The 15438-nt window shown below is 33.7% G+C and overlaps 2 protein-coding genes and 1 pseudogene across 3 annotated transcripts; 2 read left to right on the top strand and 1 right to left on the bottom strand.

Moving 5' to 3' along the window:
- The first annotated feature begins 2302 nt into the window (after positions 1-2302).
- LOC143546905 (chaperone protein dnaJ 49 pseudogene) lies at positions 2303-5463 on the top strand (annotated as a pseudogene). The gene is made up of 2 exons (XR_013137673.1): positions 2303-2404; positions 4303-5463. The product of XR_013137673.1 is annotated as a chaperone protein dnaJ 49 pseudogene (transcript).
- A 3897-nt stretch (positions 5464-9360) lies between these two features.
- LOC143546904 (large ribosomal subunit protein eL30-like) lies at positions 9361-10269 on the top strand. Its single transcript, XM_077038460.1, has 4 exons — positions 9361-9449; positions 9727-9832; positions 9948-10049; positions 10139-10269. Exons 1-4 carry the CDS (start codon positions 9429-9431, stop codon positions 10246-10248), a joined length of 339 nt encoding a protein of 112 aa, XP_076894575.1. The 5' UTR covers positions 9361-9428; the 3' UTR covers positions 10249-10269.
- Positions 10270-14076: 3807 nt separating this feature from the next.
- On the bottom strand, positions 14077-14439 carry LOC143546879 (uncharacterized). Its single transcript, XM_077038437.1, has one exon. It carries the CDS (start codon positions 14437-14439, stop codon positions 14077-14079), a length of 363 nt encoding a protein of 120 aa, XP_076894552.1.
- Positions 14440-15438: the final 999 nt, after the last annotated feature.

Below are 15438 nucleotides of genomic sequence, written 5' to 3'. Positions count from 1 at the left end.
ATAATTTGTTTTGTTTAGTGGGTTTTGTTATTGTTTAGTTTAATACTCTAGCTAGCTCGCATGTTAACAAGTCACTTTTGCGTTCAGGTTAATGTGACTAAGGGGATGTAGCCAACAACGGATTCTCAATTGACCACGCCAAATATTAGGCGATGATGTAATTTTTAGCGAGCGGGTTGATTGATGCTAGCATGTAACATTAGGGCCAAATGTAAGTTTTATTATTTTTTTCTCGTATAATTATATATATTTTTAAAATATAGTTAACTTTTTTTTAACCTTTTACTATTTATTTTCTTGATGTTAGGTATTTGGACACCCTACCAATATAAAATACTCAAGTTGTCTATTTCAGCACCCAAAAATAACTGAGAAAGAGTGCAACAAAGTTTTTGCAAGTGTAAAAGTACTTTGTTCAACTCTACAAATTTCATCATGGTAAAAAATATTTCTTGCACCATCTTTCAATAGGTTATATATATTATTGTTTTTAGTATATTCTAATTATTTATTTATTTTATTACTTTTCTTTTGACTTACTAACTTTTTTCTAGCTGGCATTAATTTGGGTGGTGTTTATCATTTTTCCTGCAGAACATAAAGGAAGAGTTTTGGATTCGGATCATTGTTTTCTTTCAAAGGCAGCTGAAACTTCTTTTGAAGGTTTATTTACATGGAAGTTGATAAATGTATGCTATTTTTATTATATGGATTAATTATCTTGTTTTTCTTTGTAATGTAAGCAACAAGAAGGATCTTGGGAGTGCGGATTCATGGTAATAAGGTGTATGTTAGAGTTTGTTATTATCAAGCAATGGTATTTTCCGAACAATGTAAGTATTTTATTTTAAATTTACATATTTTGATTTAAGCGTGTTGTTTGGGTTAATTAGGTTAACGGTGGTATTGTTCGGGTTTCACATTTATTATTTGGCTATCAGGTTTTACGATGATTCAAAGTCACTTTTTTGTTTCGGGTTACTTGGGTTCGGATGATATCAGGTTTGGATTTAATTAATATGTTGGTTTTGTTACATAACTTATATCTCACTTTCTTTTATTTTTATAGATTTGGAACGATACAACAGATATCACAAGAGAAAATCACCATGTTGATCGAAAACATTAGGAAGCTTTTTTCTTTGATATTTAGTGATAAAATGACCGATTGTACATAGTTTAGTATTGTATTTGAACAAGCACATTTTGTAAATGGTGTATGCGTAATGAATTAAACAAGTTTTGTTGAATTTGTTTGGTTTTGAATTCTTTTCAGCTAGATTTATAAAATTCTTTTAGATTTATATTGTATTTGAAGAGCTAAATTTTGATGAATTAAAAAATATATATTCTTCTAGTTTCTCACATTTTGGGCGGTGATACCACATATTATTGGGAAGACTTTTGGGCGATTCTTAATATATTTGAGCGGTCATTTTTTGTTGTTGTTTAGCTTCATTTTGAGCGGTCTTCATCTTCATTATGGGCGGTTCCCAAACCACCGAGAATAGCTATTGTATCTTTCCAGCATGTTTATTTGGGCGGTCTCAAAACCGCCTAAAACAAGCCTATTTACCGCTCAAAAGGACCCCATTTTTGTACTAGTTAAGGTTCCAGGCGGAGCCATCAAATGCCGACACGAAGCATTTGTGGCATGGTGGGCGTGGAGCAAACACCGTTCATCACGCGACTACAGAAAGAAAACATAGATGCATCAAGGGAAGGAAGAAAATATGTTGAAGCAAGGAAGGCCAAAAATCATGTCGATGGCTTGCAGTGGAGAAGAGTACCCTACAGCCTATATCCATAACACATGGCCTCTCCACGCAAAGTTAAGAAAAGAATGAATGGACATAGTGTTCTCGCTCATCAATTTAACTAACATCTAAACAACATTCACCACAACCATAACACTTAACCTATTAAAGTAAACTTATCCGTTAGTTTCTTATTACATTTGGGAAACACACGTGTTCTCAAAAATAACATTGCGTTCAATATGTCGAAATAACTTTTTTGTAGTTTTCACATAATTATAAACGTACATACCATCAATACCTTGATAATTTCACAAAAGAATCCAGTTACAACATAGAGACAGGAAAGCGGACAACAAGCTGCGCCGCAACCCCATTTTAAATAACAAATCCGATTCTACTGAAAATAAAGTTACACTTCTCCGGCGTGAGAAGGACTAAACGTGGTAGCCATACAAACTACAAGGACCAAAACTGCTAAACGTACCACCAAGCAATCAAAGTATCCAATTCCAGTCCAATCCAATCCAATCCAATCCAAACAAAGCCGTAATGGAACTCATCGGTTGACACCAGTAGCCACTGTAATTAATTAGGTCAACTCGATCTCAAATTCTTCGATTAATCGACTCGTATTCGCACCGAAGGTTAGTTAATTTTACCTTCAGTTTATTATTATTATTATTATTATTATTATTATTATTATTATCTATCGTTTTAATTACATATGTTGAATTTGAGGTCTGGATTGTTCGTGTATAATCATTCATCAATTGATATAGTTTGGATTAGCATTTGTTGTTAATTCGCCTGATTTCAGTTATAATTTATGTTTTAGATGTTATGATCTGTGAATCTGTGAAAGTGTGAAACCCTAGGTTACAGTGATTCATTATCTGTGTAAATTATTGATTAGTCTACATGTTTCTATTGTTGTACTGGAATTATGTAGATGTAGATCTTGTTGATAGCCTAATATCATGTAGGAGCATGCACGGTTCAGTTTTGGGCTAGTACCTAGGTTTTAGTTTTAGAAATTTTTAAAAACCGTTCGGTTTTGGTTTTTTCGGTTTCAGGTTCTTTGGTTTCTATCATGATCTGTGTAATTAATTACCTGATCACTGTTTAGTTAATCTTGTTTACAGAGTTCTAGTATTTTGTTATAGTGCTTGAATTATATAGATGAAGATCCGTAGAAAACATTATTGTAGGAGCATGTTAGATCCGTAGAAAACATTACTAGACCTGTTAGATACTAGCCCCTAGTTTATCTTGAATCCTGTTAGATCCATAGAAAACATTACTATAGAGGGGAGGAGGGGTAGAGGCCGACCTAAATTGACTTGGGATGAGAGGATTAGGCATGATTTGCTAGACCTAAACCTCTCTGAGGACATGGCTGAGGATAGGAGTTCTTGGAGACGTAGAATTAAGGTTAATGACTTTTAGGGAGAAAATAATACCTTAGGGGCTCCTCTTTACCTTATTTTTAGTCACACGCCATTATGTTATTTTTTTTTCATTTTCATATATTATGTAGTTTCTTTTTTTGTATTTTATTCTTATTATTTCAATATATCTGTATATTATTATCATTATTATTACTAAGTGTTATTATTAATTATATTACTACTGATCTTTGATTGCCTTTTATATTCTCCCATACATATGATTTTTAGAGCTGAGGGTCTCTCTAGAAGTCACCTCTCTATTCTTTCGGATAGAGGTACGGTGTGCCTACATCCCACCCTCCCCAGACCCTACTTATAGCTTTGCTATTGGTGGGATTTCCACTTGGTATGATTGACTGATTGATTGAATTATAATATTATATAGATGAAGATATTGAGGATTAGGGGTGACTAGTATATTAGATAAAATAAGGGAGGGGAGGTTGAGATGGTGTGGGCATGTGAAAAGGAGGTATGCGACAATGCCGGTTAGAGTAGTGGAAAACCTTACTGTAGAGGCGGGGCTGGACTGACTTGGGATAATCGAATTAGGCAGGATTTGATTAAATGCGCTTCTTTGAGGACATGGTCCAGGACAGGAGTTTGTGGAGACGTAAGATTAAGGTTAAGGGATTCTAGGGGAATGAATAATGATACAATTGTGTTTTTAGCTTTGTCTAGGGGCTTAGATTTCCCTACAGTTTAGGCTACCATGTGTGCTATTACTTGCATGAATATATGCTTTTACTTTACTCTTTTATCTTTTTGTTTGGTAATTGGTAGCTTTATATTTTTCATATATTTTTAGTTTTGTTTGGTGGTTTGTTTGGCGTGGAGTCAGGGGTCTCTCTGGAACAGCCTTTCCATCCCCAAGGATGGATGTAAGGTTTGCCTAGATCCCAATCTCCCCAGACCACACCAATAGCTTCGCTATGAGTTGGATTTACTGGATACGATTGTTGTAACATTTAAGATCTTGACGATAATCTAATTTTTCTGTACTTGGCTTGAATTTATATGATTGTCCACGAAACACTAATTTTGATCTTTTTCCCTCTTTTTTTTTTTGTTTTGTTTTTTTGTTGGGAAACCAGTATAGGTTGGCACTAGGTGAATGTGATTGGTTAATTTATTGAGCAACTTCAGTGTTGAGCTGAGTTTGTTCAAGCAATAATTATGGATGGTAATAAAGATGAAGCAATGAAATGCATTGGCATTGCAAAAGAGGCGATTGCATCTGGAAACAAGGAGCGCGCTCTGAAGTTTATTGGCATTGCACAGCGGTTAAACCATAACTTATCTGTAGATGATCTTTTGGTAGCATGTAAAAACCTTGATTCTGCAAATCCGAGTTCACCAAATGGTAAAAATATGCTGCAAGTAACCCTGTAAATTCCGAGCAGGTTAAAGGTATGAACGAAGAGCCAAAGTATACTGAAGAAAACGTTCAAGTGGTTCGTAACATCAAAAGAAACACTGATTATTATGAGATTTTGGGCATTAGTAAAACTTGTTCTGTTGAGGAAGTTAAAAAGGCTTACAGGAAGTTATCATTGAAAGTTCATCCTGATAAGAACAAAGCTCCTGGATCTGAGGAAGCGTTTAAGAAAGTTAGCAAGGCGTTTAAGTGTCTGAGTGATGATAACTCAAGAAGACACTATGATCAAACAGGGTATGTTGAGGGAGATGAGTACAATCAGCAGTATAATGTTAGGAGACGAAGAAGAACAGGACACAATATGTATCATGATGAATTTGACGCTGATGAAATCTTTCGGTCGTTTTTTGCTCAAAGTGATATGTTTCGTACGGCTCAAATGTACAGAACCAGACGGGCGGCAGCAGGCGGTCAGCCTACTGGTGATGGTGGTGGCGGTGGGAGCAGTCCTAATTTGATGTTACTTCTTCAACTGTTACCGTTTCTTCTGATCATATTGCTTGCGTGTCTCCCGTTCTCAGAGCCTGAATATTCATTACAAAGGAACTACACTTATCAGTTTTCTAAGATGACTAAGGAATATGGAGTTGAGTTTTATGTGAAATCATCTGATTTTGATCAGAAGTATCCACTTGGAACGCCTGCAAGAAGTAGTATTGAGAATGGTGTGATTAAAGAATACAAAAATATGTTGTGGCGTTATTGCAATGTTGAAATGCAGAGGCGTTCATGGAGCAGAAACTTGCCAACTCCTCACCGTGACAAACTTGAAAGTTTTGGGGTAGCATGAAGGTTAGATCTTGGTTCTTTTGTTTATTAATTTTGATATTTAATATTTCCTATAGATTTATTTGTTTTAAATTGTTATTCCTGCAGAGAAACTTATTTGGAGTCAATAGTCGGAGACTTGCTCCATTGGCAGTGATTTCTGCATTTGTACTGGCGGGTGCACGTTTGAGGGTCGGGCTTATTTTCTATATTTTTATAGCTCGGTTTTGTGATGTTTGATTTTTAGCGTGGATGTAGTAGCATTTGTGTAAAGATATACTACTGTCGTTGACAGGGTAGGTTTTTGAAAAAGTTATTATGAGAGGATGTAATCATATTACAGAACTGTGTTTGCGAAATAATTTACTTATAGTTATCAGCTGATAACAAGGAGGAGGTGCTTGCTGATCTTGCAAACAAGTGCTATTGTGTTTAATGCAGCAATAGTTTGTTAACTTTGAGGTTAGGTACTTTTGGAATGGAGGTTTAACCACAAAAAATATAAAGTTCTCAAAATGTTTTTGAGTAAATGTGACAAGGATATACTTATATGTTATATCAATCGGTATCGGGTAGAAAAGTCGCTCTTTGTCTCTTATTCAAGAATATATAAGCGAGTTTCTTCTCATTCACAACTAAAACGCTCAAGATGTGTAAGTGGTATTAAAGATTAGATGGTCCTTACGAGCTCATCGTATAACTTATCCACGAATGAGAATACGATATAGGATTTGTATAAGGTGTTCAAAGTAATGACGAGACCTGGAAATTAGAGGGGAGCATATTATAACAAACTTAGCAAAACCAACTAAGAAACCATAGTCTTACGATTTTTCATGACCAAGTTTAATGGTTTGATTATAGTTATATGTATATAAATAATCGAAGTAACCAAACCGAACCTGCATTAAAACTTTTGTTAGATCCTTTTTACAAGTAATATATTACCCGCCATCTCATTTTGAGATCTTACTGACAAATCTGTTATGACTCAAAACTATTTTGGCCCACGCATAAAATTATGGGGATGTTTGGCCGCCTCTTAAGTTCCGTTAAGAGACTACCTCTGAATCAATTAACATTAAGTGCGTTTGGTTCATATAATGAAACCTTCGCATCGGTCAGCCAACCTCTTACCCATTAAGCTACAAAATGATGCTGAACAAAAGCGTTACCCATTTGTACCTTCACATTTGTTCATACCCTCAGTCTGCCACTTATACACCAGCTCCTCTACGCACCCCACCAATCACCACCTTACTTGTTTAGAGTCTCTTAGCTATTCAGACCTTTACTGGTTCAGCTCTTGCTGGTACTGAGTAGTGGTAGAACTTGACCTTTTAAATTGGGGGGGGGGGGGTTGAAAATATTACAAATTAATATTAAGTTCTTACACAAGAAAAAGCCCAAAATTTGTCACCAAAAAAATACCATAATTCCCATAAAAGATAACAAATTCTTTTAGAGCATGCTTAAGATTGAGTTTGAAAAATACTTATTGACTTATTAGTGTTTTTAAAAAGTCAATAAATTAAAATGTGTATGGCAATCACAAAAATCTTTCTTATTTTAGATTTTTGTAAGGGTTGAAAATCAGTTTTCCAAAAGCCTCAAATCCTGACTTTTCAAAATGGCTTTTTGAAAAAACCAATAAGCCAATAAGCATTTTTCAAACTCAATCCCAAACATGCCCTTGGTTGGTTTGGTTTGAGCTAAAAAAAAATCATATATTATCACTTCTAAACCAAGTACATGATTGAATATATATCGGCTATATTTAACGGAAATATGTGTGTATATTTAGAAGTTCTGAGCCCAAAAATAGGGGGCGCGAACCCTCCTCGCTCCTAGAGGGGCATAAACCGAGTATTTTCAAGAACCGGAACCGGGTATGGTCAACAAAAGTCAAAACCGGGTAGGTAGGAACCGGCTCCGGGTATAGTTGGGTATTTGAGCGGGTTTTTTCTGGTCGGGTTTTGACTGGGTATTTCTGGTTCCGGTTTTGGGGAGAAATAATACCACGTCGTACCTGCGGGTCAGGAATCATTTCGGGGTCGGGTCAAAAACCGACCTCTACTCAGTACTCCCCCCCAAGGTGCCCCCATGGTGTTGAGGTTGTCAAACAGCCCATAAGTGCATAACTCGATGGCTTGGTTTTATACTTTTATTATGTTGAACTAGTTTTAGAGCCTGTGTCACACACGAATAATTCAAATTATAAAATTATAAGTAAAACAAATAATTACATAGCGTATATGAAAAAAAATGTATTACATCTATGCTTGTATCTATACAATGTGTACATAAATTGATTTTATTTGTATCACAAAATGATTTTTTTAAATGAACTTAATAAAAAAAATGTTCGTGCAAAATCGTAACTGAGAATGCTTCTTTCTATTCAAAAATTCATTTTCGGTGTCATATATGTATAATTGAAACAATGTTGGTTATGAACAAATTTCAAAAATAAGACTTCTCATACGATAGTAGTTATAACCACTCAGCCTAAATACAAACGAGACGTTATCTTTATTGATATATTTATCAATTTACCACCCATAAAAAGAAAGTAGGACATTAAATTGTAGCAATGGACGTTCTTCAATAACTATGTTTTTCTGAGTTACACCATGAAAAAATTTTTGATAAGTTTCAGGAGACTTCTCGACTTTGTCATAATGACAACATAAAAAAAATAACATGTTAACCAATTCAATTTTGTGAATATTTTGTTTCATTGGAGCATAGTTTTGCATGACATGCTTCCCAACAACGTTATGATTACCATTAAAGGAAAAATTAATGTTGACATAAATATTTCAAATTTGATAAAAGTTAGAAGCATTGATAGGCATGGGGGTGACATGTCGAAAGTGTTTGCAATCTTTTCTTAAATTTTAATAGTTGAGAGAAAAATAGTCAATTTGCCAAATCCTGAACCTTTTGATTATTTCAAAAAATGCCCTTAAAAATAAACTTGAAACCCGAATCATGTTTATAATTCTAACTTTCATACTTTTTACATTTTAAAGTCAACACTTTGAACCCATAAAAAATTTGACGATAAATCTATTTTGCATTCTCAAACTTTTAAAAATACTCAAAATTTTCATTTTTGACCCGTCACAAATTTTGACTTAAAATGTAGTTAACTTGTACCAAACAATCTATTTACCAACTTTTGACCCATAAAATCAAATTAATTTCCACAAAAAACCCAAAACAATTTTCATTTGAGAAACATGATTTGTTGTTGATTTTTGAAATTCACCAAGTATTTTGAAATATATAGTAAAATAATATGTTAATATTTATATATACAAAATATATAAATATTATATAATTATAGTGTAAAAGAAAAGTGAATAATTATTGATTTATTACATATATTAGAGTATATTAGTTTTAGAGGGAAAAAAATTCTAAGAATTAATCAAAACATGACAAGTATACATATTTATTTTATAATAGGTAAATTTTAAAAGATGTTTTAGTTGATGAAACAAAGCCCATTTCTGATCAAACGTAAGCCCAGCCCACTTATTCCACCCGAGTAACCGAGTATATAATTGCTACAACTAAATTAGGGTTTACTTTCTCCATCTTCGTCTTCAGCTGCTGCAACTCTTCACCGTTTTCAGGTATGAACAATTGATCCACATCCTAGACTGAAATCTACACACATTTAACCCTTTGTGTTGCTTGTTTTATGTATTGCTTCATTTATTTGATTAGTTTCAACCTCCTTTAATCTAAGCATGTTTATAATCCGTTTGTTCGTTAAATGTTTGTTCAAAATATTGTTAGATTTACGGCGTTGTGTGTTGTATAAATGGCTTCGTTTATTTGAATGGTTTCGTTCTCATGAAATAGAAATTAAATATAATTAATTTGGCAGTTTTTTTTTTTTTTTGATGAATGCTTAATTTTGCAGTAATAGTGTTAGGTGGTTTGTTTATGTTTTGATTTGATGTTTGTATTGGATTTGCAGTTGCTTTGTTAGGAGTTACAATGGTGGCCGGAAAGAAGACGGTAATTTACTGATTTTCTATTATTATTCGGTTGAATATTAGGGTTGTAAATGAGGCCGCACTTGTTTTGAATTAAGAGAGAGCTCGAGCTCTGTTTGACTTACGAGAGCTTAAGCTCGAGCTCAATTTGACTTACGAGAGCTCGAGGCTCGAGCTCATTTTGACTTACGAGAGCTCGAGCTCGAACTTATTTTGACTTACAAGAGCTCGAGCTCTGATCACTGATCTGTGTTCTAAATTAGCCAAGTTGTTGATTTTTGTTTTGTTAAAACTTGCAGAAGAAGACTCATGAGAGTATCAACAATAGGTTGGCTCTTGTGATGAAGAGTGGAAAGTACACTCTTGGTTACAAGACCGTGCTCGAGTCTCTCAGAAGCTCCAAAGGTTAGTTTAAATCCGACATTTTTCAGTTCAGTTTTTATTGAATTTAATGGATATCTTATGAATTATAATAGCGCTGTTTATAGTTATGTTATCGTATAATTTATGGGAATTGTAGGTAAGTTGATCATCATTTCCAACAACTGCCCGCCGTTGAGGAAATCCGAGATTGAGTACTATGCCATGCTCGCCAAGGTTGGAGTTCACCATTACAATGGAAGTAAGTTCATCATTGATATCGTCTTTTAACTTCACATGTGTTTATTATTCTCATTTGCTGATTACAATTTATTTCAATCATGTGTTCAGACAATGTGGATCTTGGAACCGCATGCGGAAAGTATTTCAGCGTGTCATGCCTAAGTATCATCGATGCAGGCGACTCTGATATCATCAAGAGTCTGCCAGGAGATCAGTGAAAGGTTGTTTTGTAGTACCTTTTTTTAAGTGTTACTGTTATTAGAGGGACTTATTGGTTTGTATTCAGTTGTTTTATACCGTTTTTTCTGGTGGTTGACTGTGATCTTAATCAATTACATTATCTGTTATAAGTTATAACTTTACTGAGTGACATCATGATATTTGTCGGTTTAAACATTTTGCTAGTAATCTTAAGAAAATGCTAGTGGACGCTTGTTGAATGAAGTGGCTAGGGCCATTGATTATGGTATGATTAATGACGAGTTGAAAGTACGCGAAAGAGCGTGTTATTTGTTGCATACCTAAAGTTCAATTTCGTTCTCTGAAGAAAAGATATACGTTATTTGCAAGTATCTGAAACAAATAGGGATAATCAATAATCTTATGAACCTAGGTAGTGGTCACATGATCACATCTTATTCTCTTTAACTAAGCTAGGTAGTGTGATAACTCTTCTCATTAATAAGGTATTGATCACCTTTACACTTACTATTTGGTTAGTGATTTCAAATTAAACATCACTCAAGGAAAAGTATTATCATTTTTAAGGTCTCAAGAGGCCGGTTAATAACTGCCGTATGTTTTATAAAAAGTATGTGAAATCTTGAGTTATTTTATAAAATTGTTGACAATCTTCAATATATCTTTCTCCTATTTGTTTTACAAGATTTCATTGAGTTTGTAGAATTTTGTTTTTATAATCAATGCAGGTTTCATAATTTAAACTTTGTATAAAAGTTTTAGTTTTCAAGTGATCTTTGTATCATTTACCACCTCATTTTTCAATCTTCTGTTTCATCACTTGAAACTTCATCGTTCTTAAAATCGACTTTGTCGATGATCAAAATTCCCCTATTCTTTAGGATTGTTTCAACAGTTGTTGCATGGATCTTCAGTTTTGAGTCTTGGTGAGATCAATCCATTGTCTAGCCGTTTCATTTGACATTTCTTGATGCTCTTGATAATTTTTTTAGCAACTTTTGTTTATGATATAACGGGAATTAGTTATGAGCACATGATCATTTGTATGTAATATTCATATCACATGTCTTTGTTTTTATCATCACAAAAATATACATTAATTATAGTGAACCAATCTATCTACTCTCATGCTTGTTTTAAACCAGTTTCATAAGTTCGCACGCTTTCTTTTCTTCAGCAACACTCGCTATTGGTCTGTCCACGTAGATCTTAATTTAACAAGGCTATTTTCACATCAATTTGATGTATTTCAAATTTTGAACATTACTAATAACAACAAAGAATAATTCTCTAGTGGTGTAATTATTCAAACCGATACGTACGTAATTATTCCTCTAGATGTGCCATGTTCATTTTCAAATACGAATTTAGGGCCGCAAAAGTTCAATAACATAAAAACAATTTTTATCCTCCATAGTTATCCATAGTTTGGCTTAATATTGATGGTCCCATAATTTGTGTTTTGTGAAGCAAAATAATATGGTGACTTGGATCAAGACATTATATCAACCCCCCCCCCCCCCCAAAAAAAAAAAAAAAAAAGAAAGAAAGAAAGAAAAAGAGGTGAAAGGTATTATTAGAAATGTACCGGTCGGTGATTTGAAAGACTTGGAATAAAGCTATTTTCAGGCTAGCAATTTACAGATGGATAATTTTTTATTTGATTTTTTTTTTTGGTGTGGATAGTTAGTCGAAACAGTTAAATCAAGGTAATATAAGCCGAGTGGCTTAAAAGACCTCTTCTTTCAATGTGATTTTTGGATGTTTGGTTTAATTTTTCAGACCATCATCTTGTTGCTCGTTTGTCATTTGTTTCAATGTAATTGCTACTTTTTAAATAAAAAATAAAAAAATAAAAATCATCATCCATCAATACATTTTGTTAAAATAAAAAGCATTTTTTATTATGTGCTAATTTTCCATACAACCGGATCTTGAATTTATTTATTTAATAAAAAACCGGATCCAAGAATCAATGGATCTGGGCACGTGCGACGAGTTGAGTTGTGAGTAGCAACTGACCATTTGTCAAACCCACGCGCCACGTAGGACATGATTCCACTACCAAGGGCATTTTCGTCAAACGCCGTACAAGACATAATATAATAATATACTAAGAAAAGTACACCAATGATCCCTGTGGTTTGACCATATTACAAGTTTGGCTTTAAAATTTAAAAAACAACCTAACTTAGTCCTTTGTGAGAGGATTGCTCGTTCAGTCCCCAACGTCAATCCCAATTAGTTTACAACGAAAAAGTAACGTAATTTATCATTCATGTGTGGGATGTTTAAAATTGGGACCCTAAATAAAGACTGATATTGGCTTTCTTAGATTCAGTAAGTGTAAAAGTAAAGGTTTAATGTAAATACGAGGATAATGAATTTGACAGTTAGGAGTTTGAAAGAGTATTTTATTGTAATTCAAAATTTGAAAAAACACATTTACACTCACATGAATGGGATATGTTATCACTTTTTCGTTAAAAACTAACTAGATAAACGGTGGGAGCTACGCGTGCAACTAAGGGTGCAAACAAGCCGAGTCAAGCTACTTGAGATTGGATCGCTCAAATGCTCGAGATGAGCCGAGCTTTTTTGAGATCAAGCCTCAAATAAAACTCGTTAAGTTATCGAGCCCGAGCCTTGTATGGGAAGCTCATTTGGGCTCGTCGAGCCTTTTGTCTTTTTAGTTTACTTTTTTGAACTTCTATGTATCAATTTCACACTGTGCAACTGAGCTCGAGCCTAGGTTTTGCTCGTTTAAGAGTTTTCTCAAAATATATAAAAGTATTAAAAACATATATAAATTGATTAATAAATATTAAACGAGCTGATCCCGAACCCAACTCAAGCTTAGGAAAATGTCTCATGATCCTAGCTCAATTTTAGAAAATGAGCTCGAGCTCTCATAAGTCAAAACAATCCAAACTTGAGCCTAGTCAAGCTCGGGTTCAACTTAGCTCATTTACACCCCTATACGTAACCCTTTCATAAATATTTGATTAAGTTTGCAACTTTTAAAACATGAGGACCAAACATGGAATATGCGTAACTTTCTTTATAGTATAACACTATAACATACTCCTTTAGTCCTATTTCATAAAATAAATGCAATAATACAAAAGCAAAAAGTCAAAAAAATAAAAATAAAAATAAAAAAAAGCAACAGATCGGAGTACACCAACAAACCAGATCGCCGGCGCCGGAAAATCTTGTATGGGAAATGAGCCTAGCCGCTCACAAGCTATTCGAGATCAGATCAATAAAATGCTTGAAATGATTCGAGATTTATAGAGTCCTAGCCTCAAATAAAGATCGTGTTTGTACCCTGTATTGGAAGCTTGTTTGGACTCGTCGAGCCTTGCTTAATTTTTAGTTTTACGTCTTCGTACTTCTATGTATTAATTTAGCGTCAGTCGAGCTTAGGCTTGTTTAAGAATTTTCACAAGATATATAAAAATAGTTAAAAACATATATAAGTTGATTAATAAATAACAAACGTCTCGTGCTTGAAAAAATGACTCACGAGCTTTAGAAAATAGCTCAAAACGAGTTGACCTCGAGATCTCACAAGTCAAAGCAAGCAGAGCTCAAGCTTGAAAAAAAAGCTAGAAAGGAGTCAATCTCGAGCCTAAACAAGCTCAGGCTCGAAAATTCAACTGAAATAGCAATTTTTAAAACACGAGTAACAAACTTGCAATATGATTAAACCACGGGATCAATTTTACAATTTTCACTATAACTAATTAACTATAAACTAATTATATTTCAGAAAATAAATACAACAATTCAAAAAAAAAAAAAAAAAAAACAACAGATCGAACTACTAACCAACTCAGATCTTACTCGTCGGAATCAACATCACCACCAAATATAGAAAACTTATTATAAAGCAACACAAGCACAATAACAAGCACAAGTGCAACACCCACCGGAGACCCACTAGCACGGTGGATGGAGTTGGGTTCGCCGGTAGAGAATATACTGGAGACAAAGGATCCGGTATCGGAAGACAAGTATTGGATGGCTAGTAGCAGAATAATTGGAAGCAGCAACAGACCCAGTGGGCTGAGAAGCTCGGCGATGAACTCCGTTAAGGCCTCGCCGCCGTCGCCGAGGAAGATGGGTATTCCGATGAGGGTGACGACTACTACGGCGAGGAGGAGGCCGTACGGTGCTCCTCGCCGTTGGTCTTCTGTTAGCATTGTGTTGTTGGTTTGAAGGTTGTGAAGATGGTGTGAGATGAGATGTGAATGGGTAGTGGTATAATAATACTATTGGGTAGTAGTGTTTGTCTTAAAAGTATATGTCAATGGTTCTTTTGAATCTATTACTTTGACATTAGATCACAATAATTTATGTGAAATTGTAGCAGTAGTGGTAATAATAATAATTATTATTATTAATAATTATTATTGATTTCATTTATACAAGAAATTTACACAACAAAATACTCATTGTTACTTTTATTTAAATGCCAGTATATTCAAAGAAATAAAAGAGGCATACTTGTCTTTCAGAAAATATTATTTATTGAATTTATATTTATATTTTTAAGTCATAATATAATAGTATTATTAAGATAATAAAAAGGTTAAAGAAAACATTTTTTTGAAAAAATAAATACACAAATAAAAGTAATAATTAAAAAAATGATTTAATGTATTTATTAACTTTTTTATTTCTGAAATGCAAAAGATGATTTAACGTTAAAAGTTGAAACAAAGTTTACATGGAAATTCAAGTAAAACACTTGATGAATGATTTTCTTTAATAATTAATTTTGAAAGAAAGTTATGTTCAACGATAATTCATATTGAAGAAATGGCGTGATTGAAATTTGATTAATAAAAACCTTTGATGAAAACCTTTTATCTTTTTTTAATGTTTGCTAAACTATTAAATGCTGGCAATCAAGAGTGCATTAATGTGTTTTTTTAAAATTTAAATGACGATTTTATAGTTTTTTTTTTTACTAAACTAGTGTAGTTGAAATAGTAGTTATTTACCAAATTAGTGTAGATTAAAAAATAATTACTAAAATTGGTATTTTTAATAGGACCCACCACCTAACAACCCACTTTATTTTCTTCCTTCTAACCTTACTTTTATCTCTCTCTCTCTCTCCGGCGACCGCCAATACCATCTCCGATGATCACAAAAAGGTGATGATGAGGTGAAAAGATCGACAGGAGATTAAGAGA

This window comes from Bidens hawaiensis, unplaced genomic scaffold (assembly GCF_021521415.1).
Source record: "Bidens hawaiensis isolate Kalapana, Puna unplaced genomic scaffold, B.hawaiensis_p1.1 tig00014475_1, whole genome shotgun sequence".
Classification (NCBI taxonomy): Eukaryota; Viridiplantae; Streptophyta; class Magnoliopsida; order Asterales; family Asteraceae; genus Bidens; species Bidens hawaiensis.
Note: the sequence above shows the minus strand (reverse complement) of the source record. Positions and strands in the feature narration are given on the sequence as shown.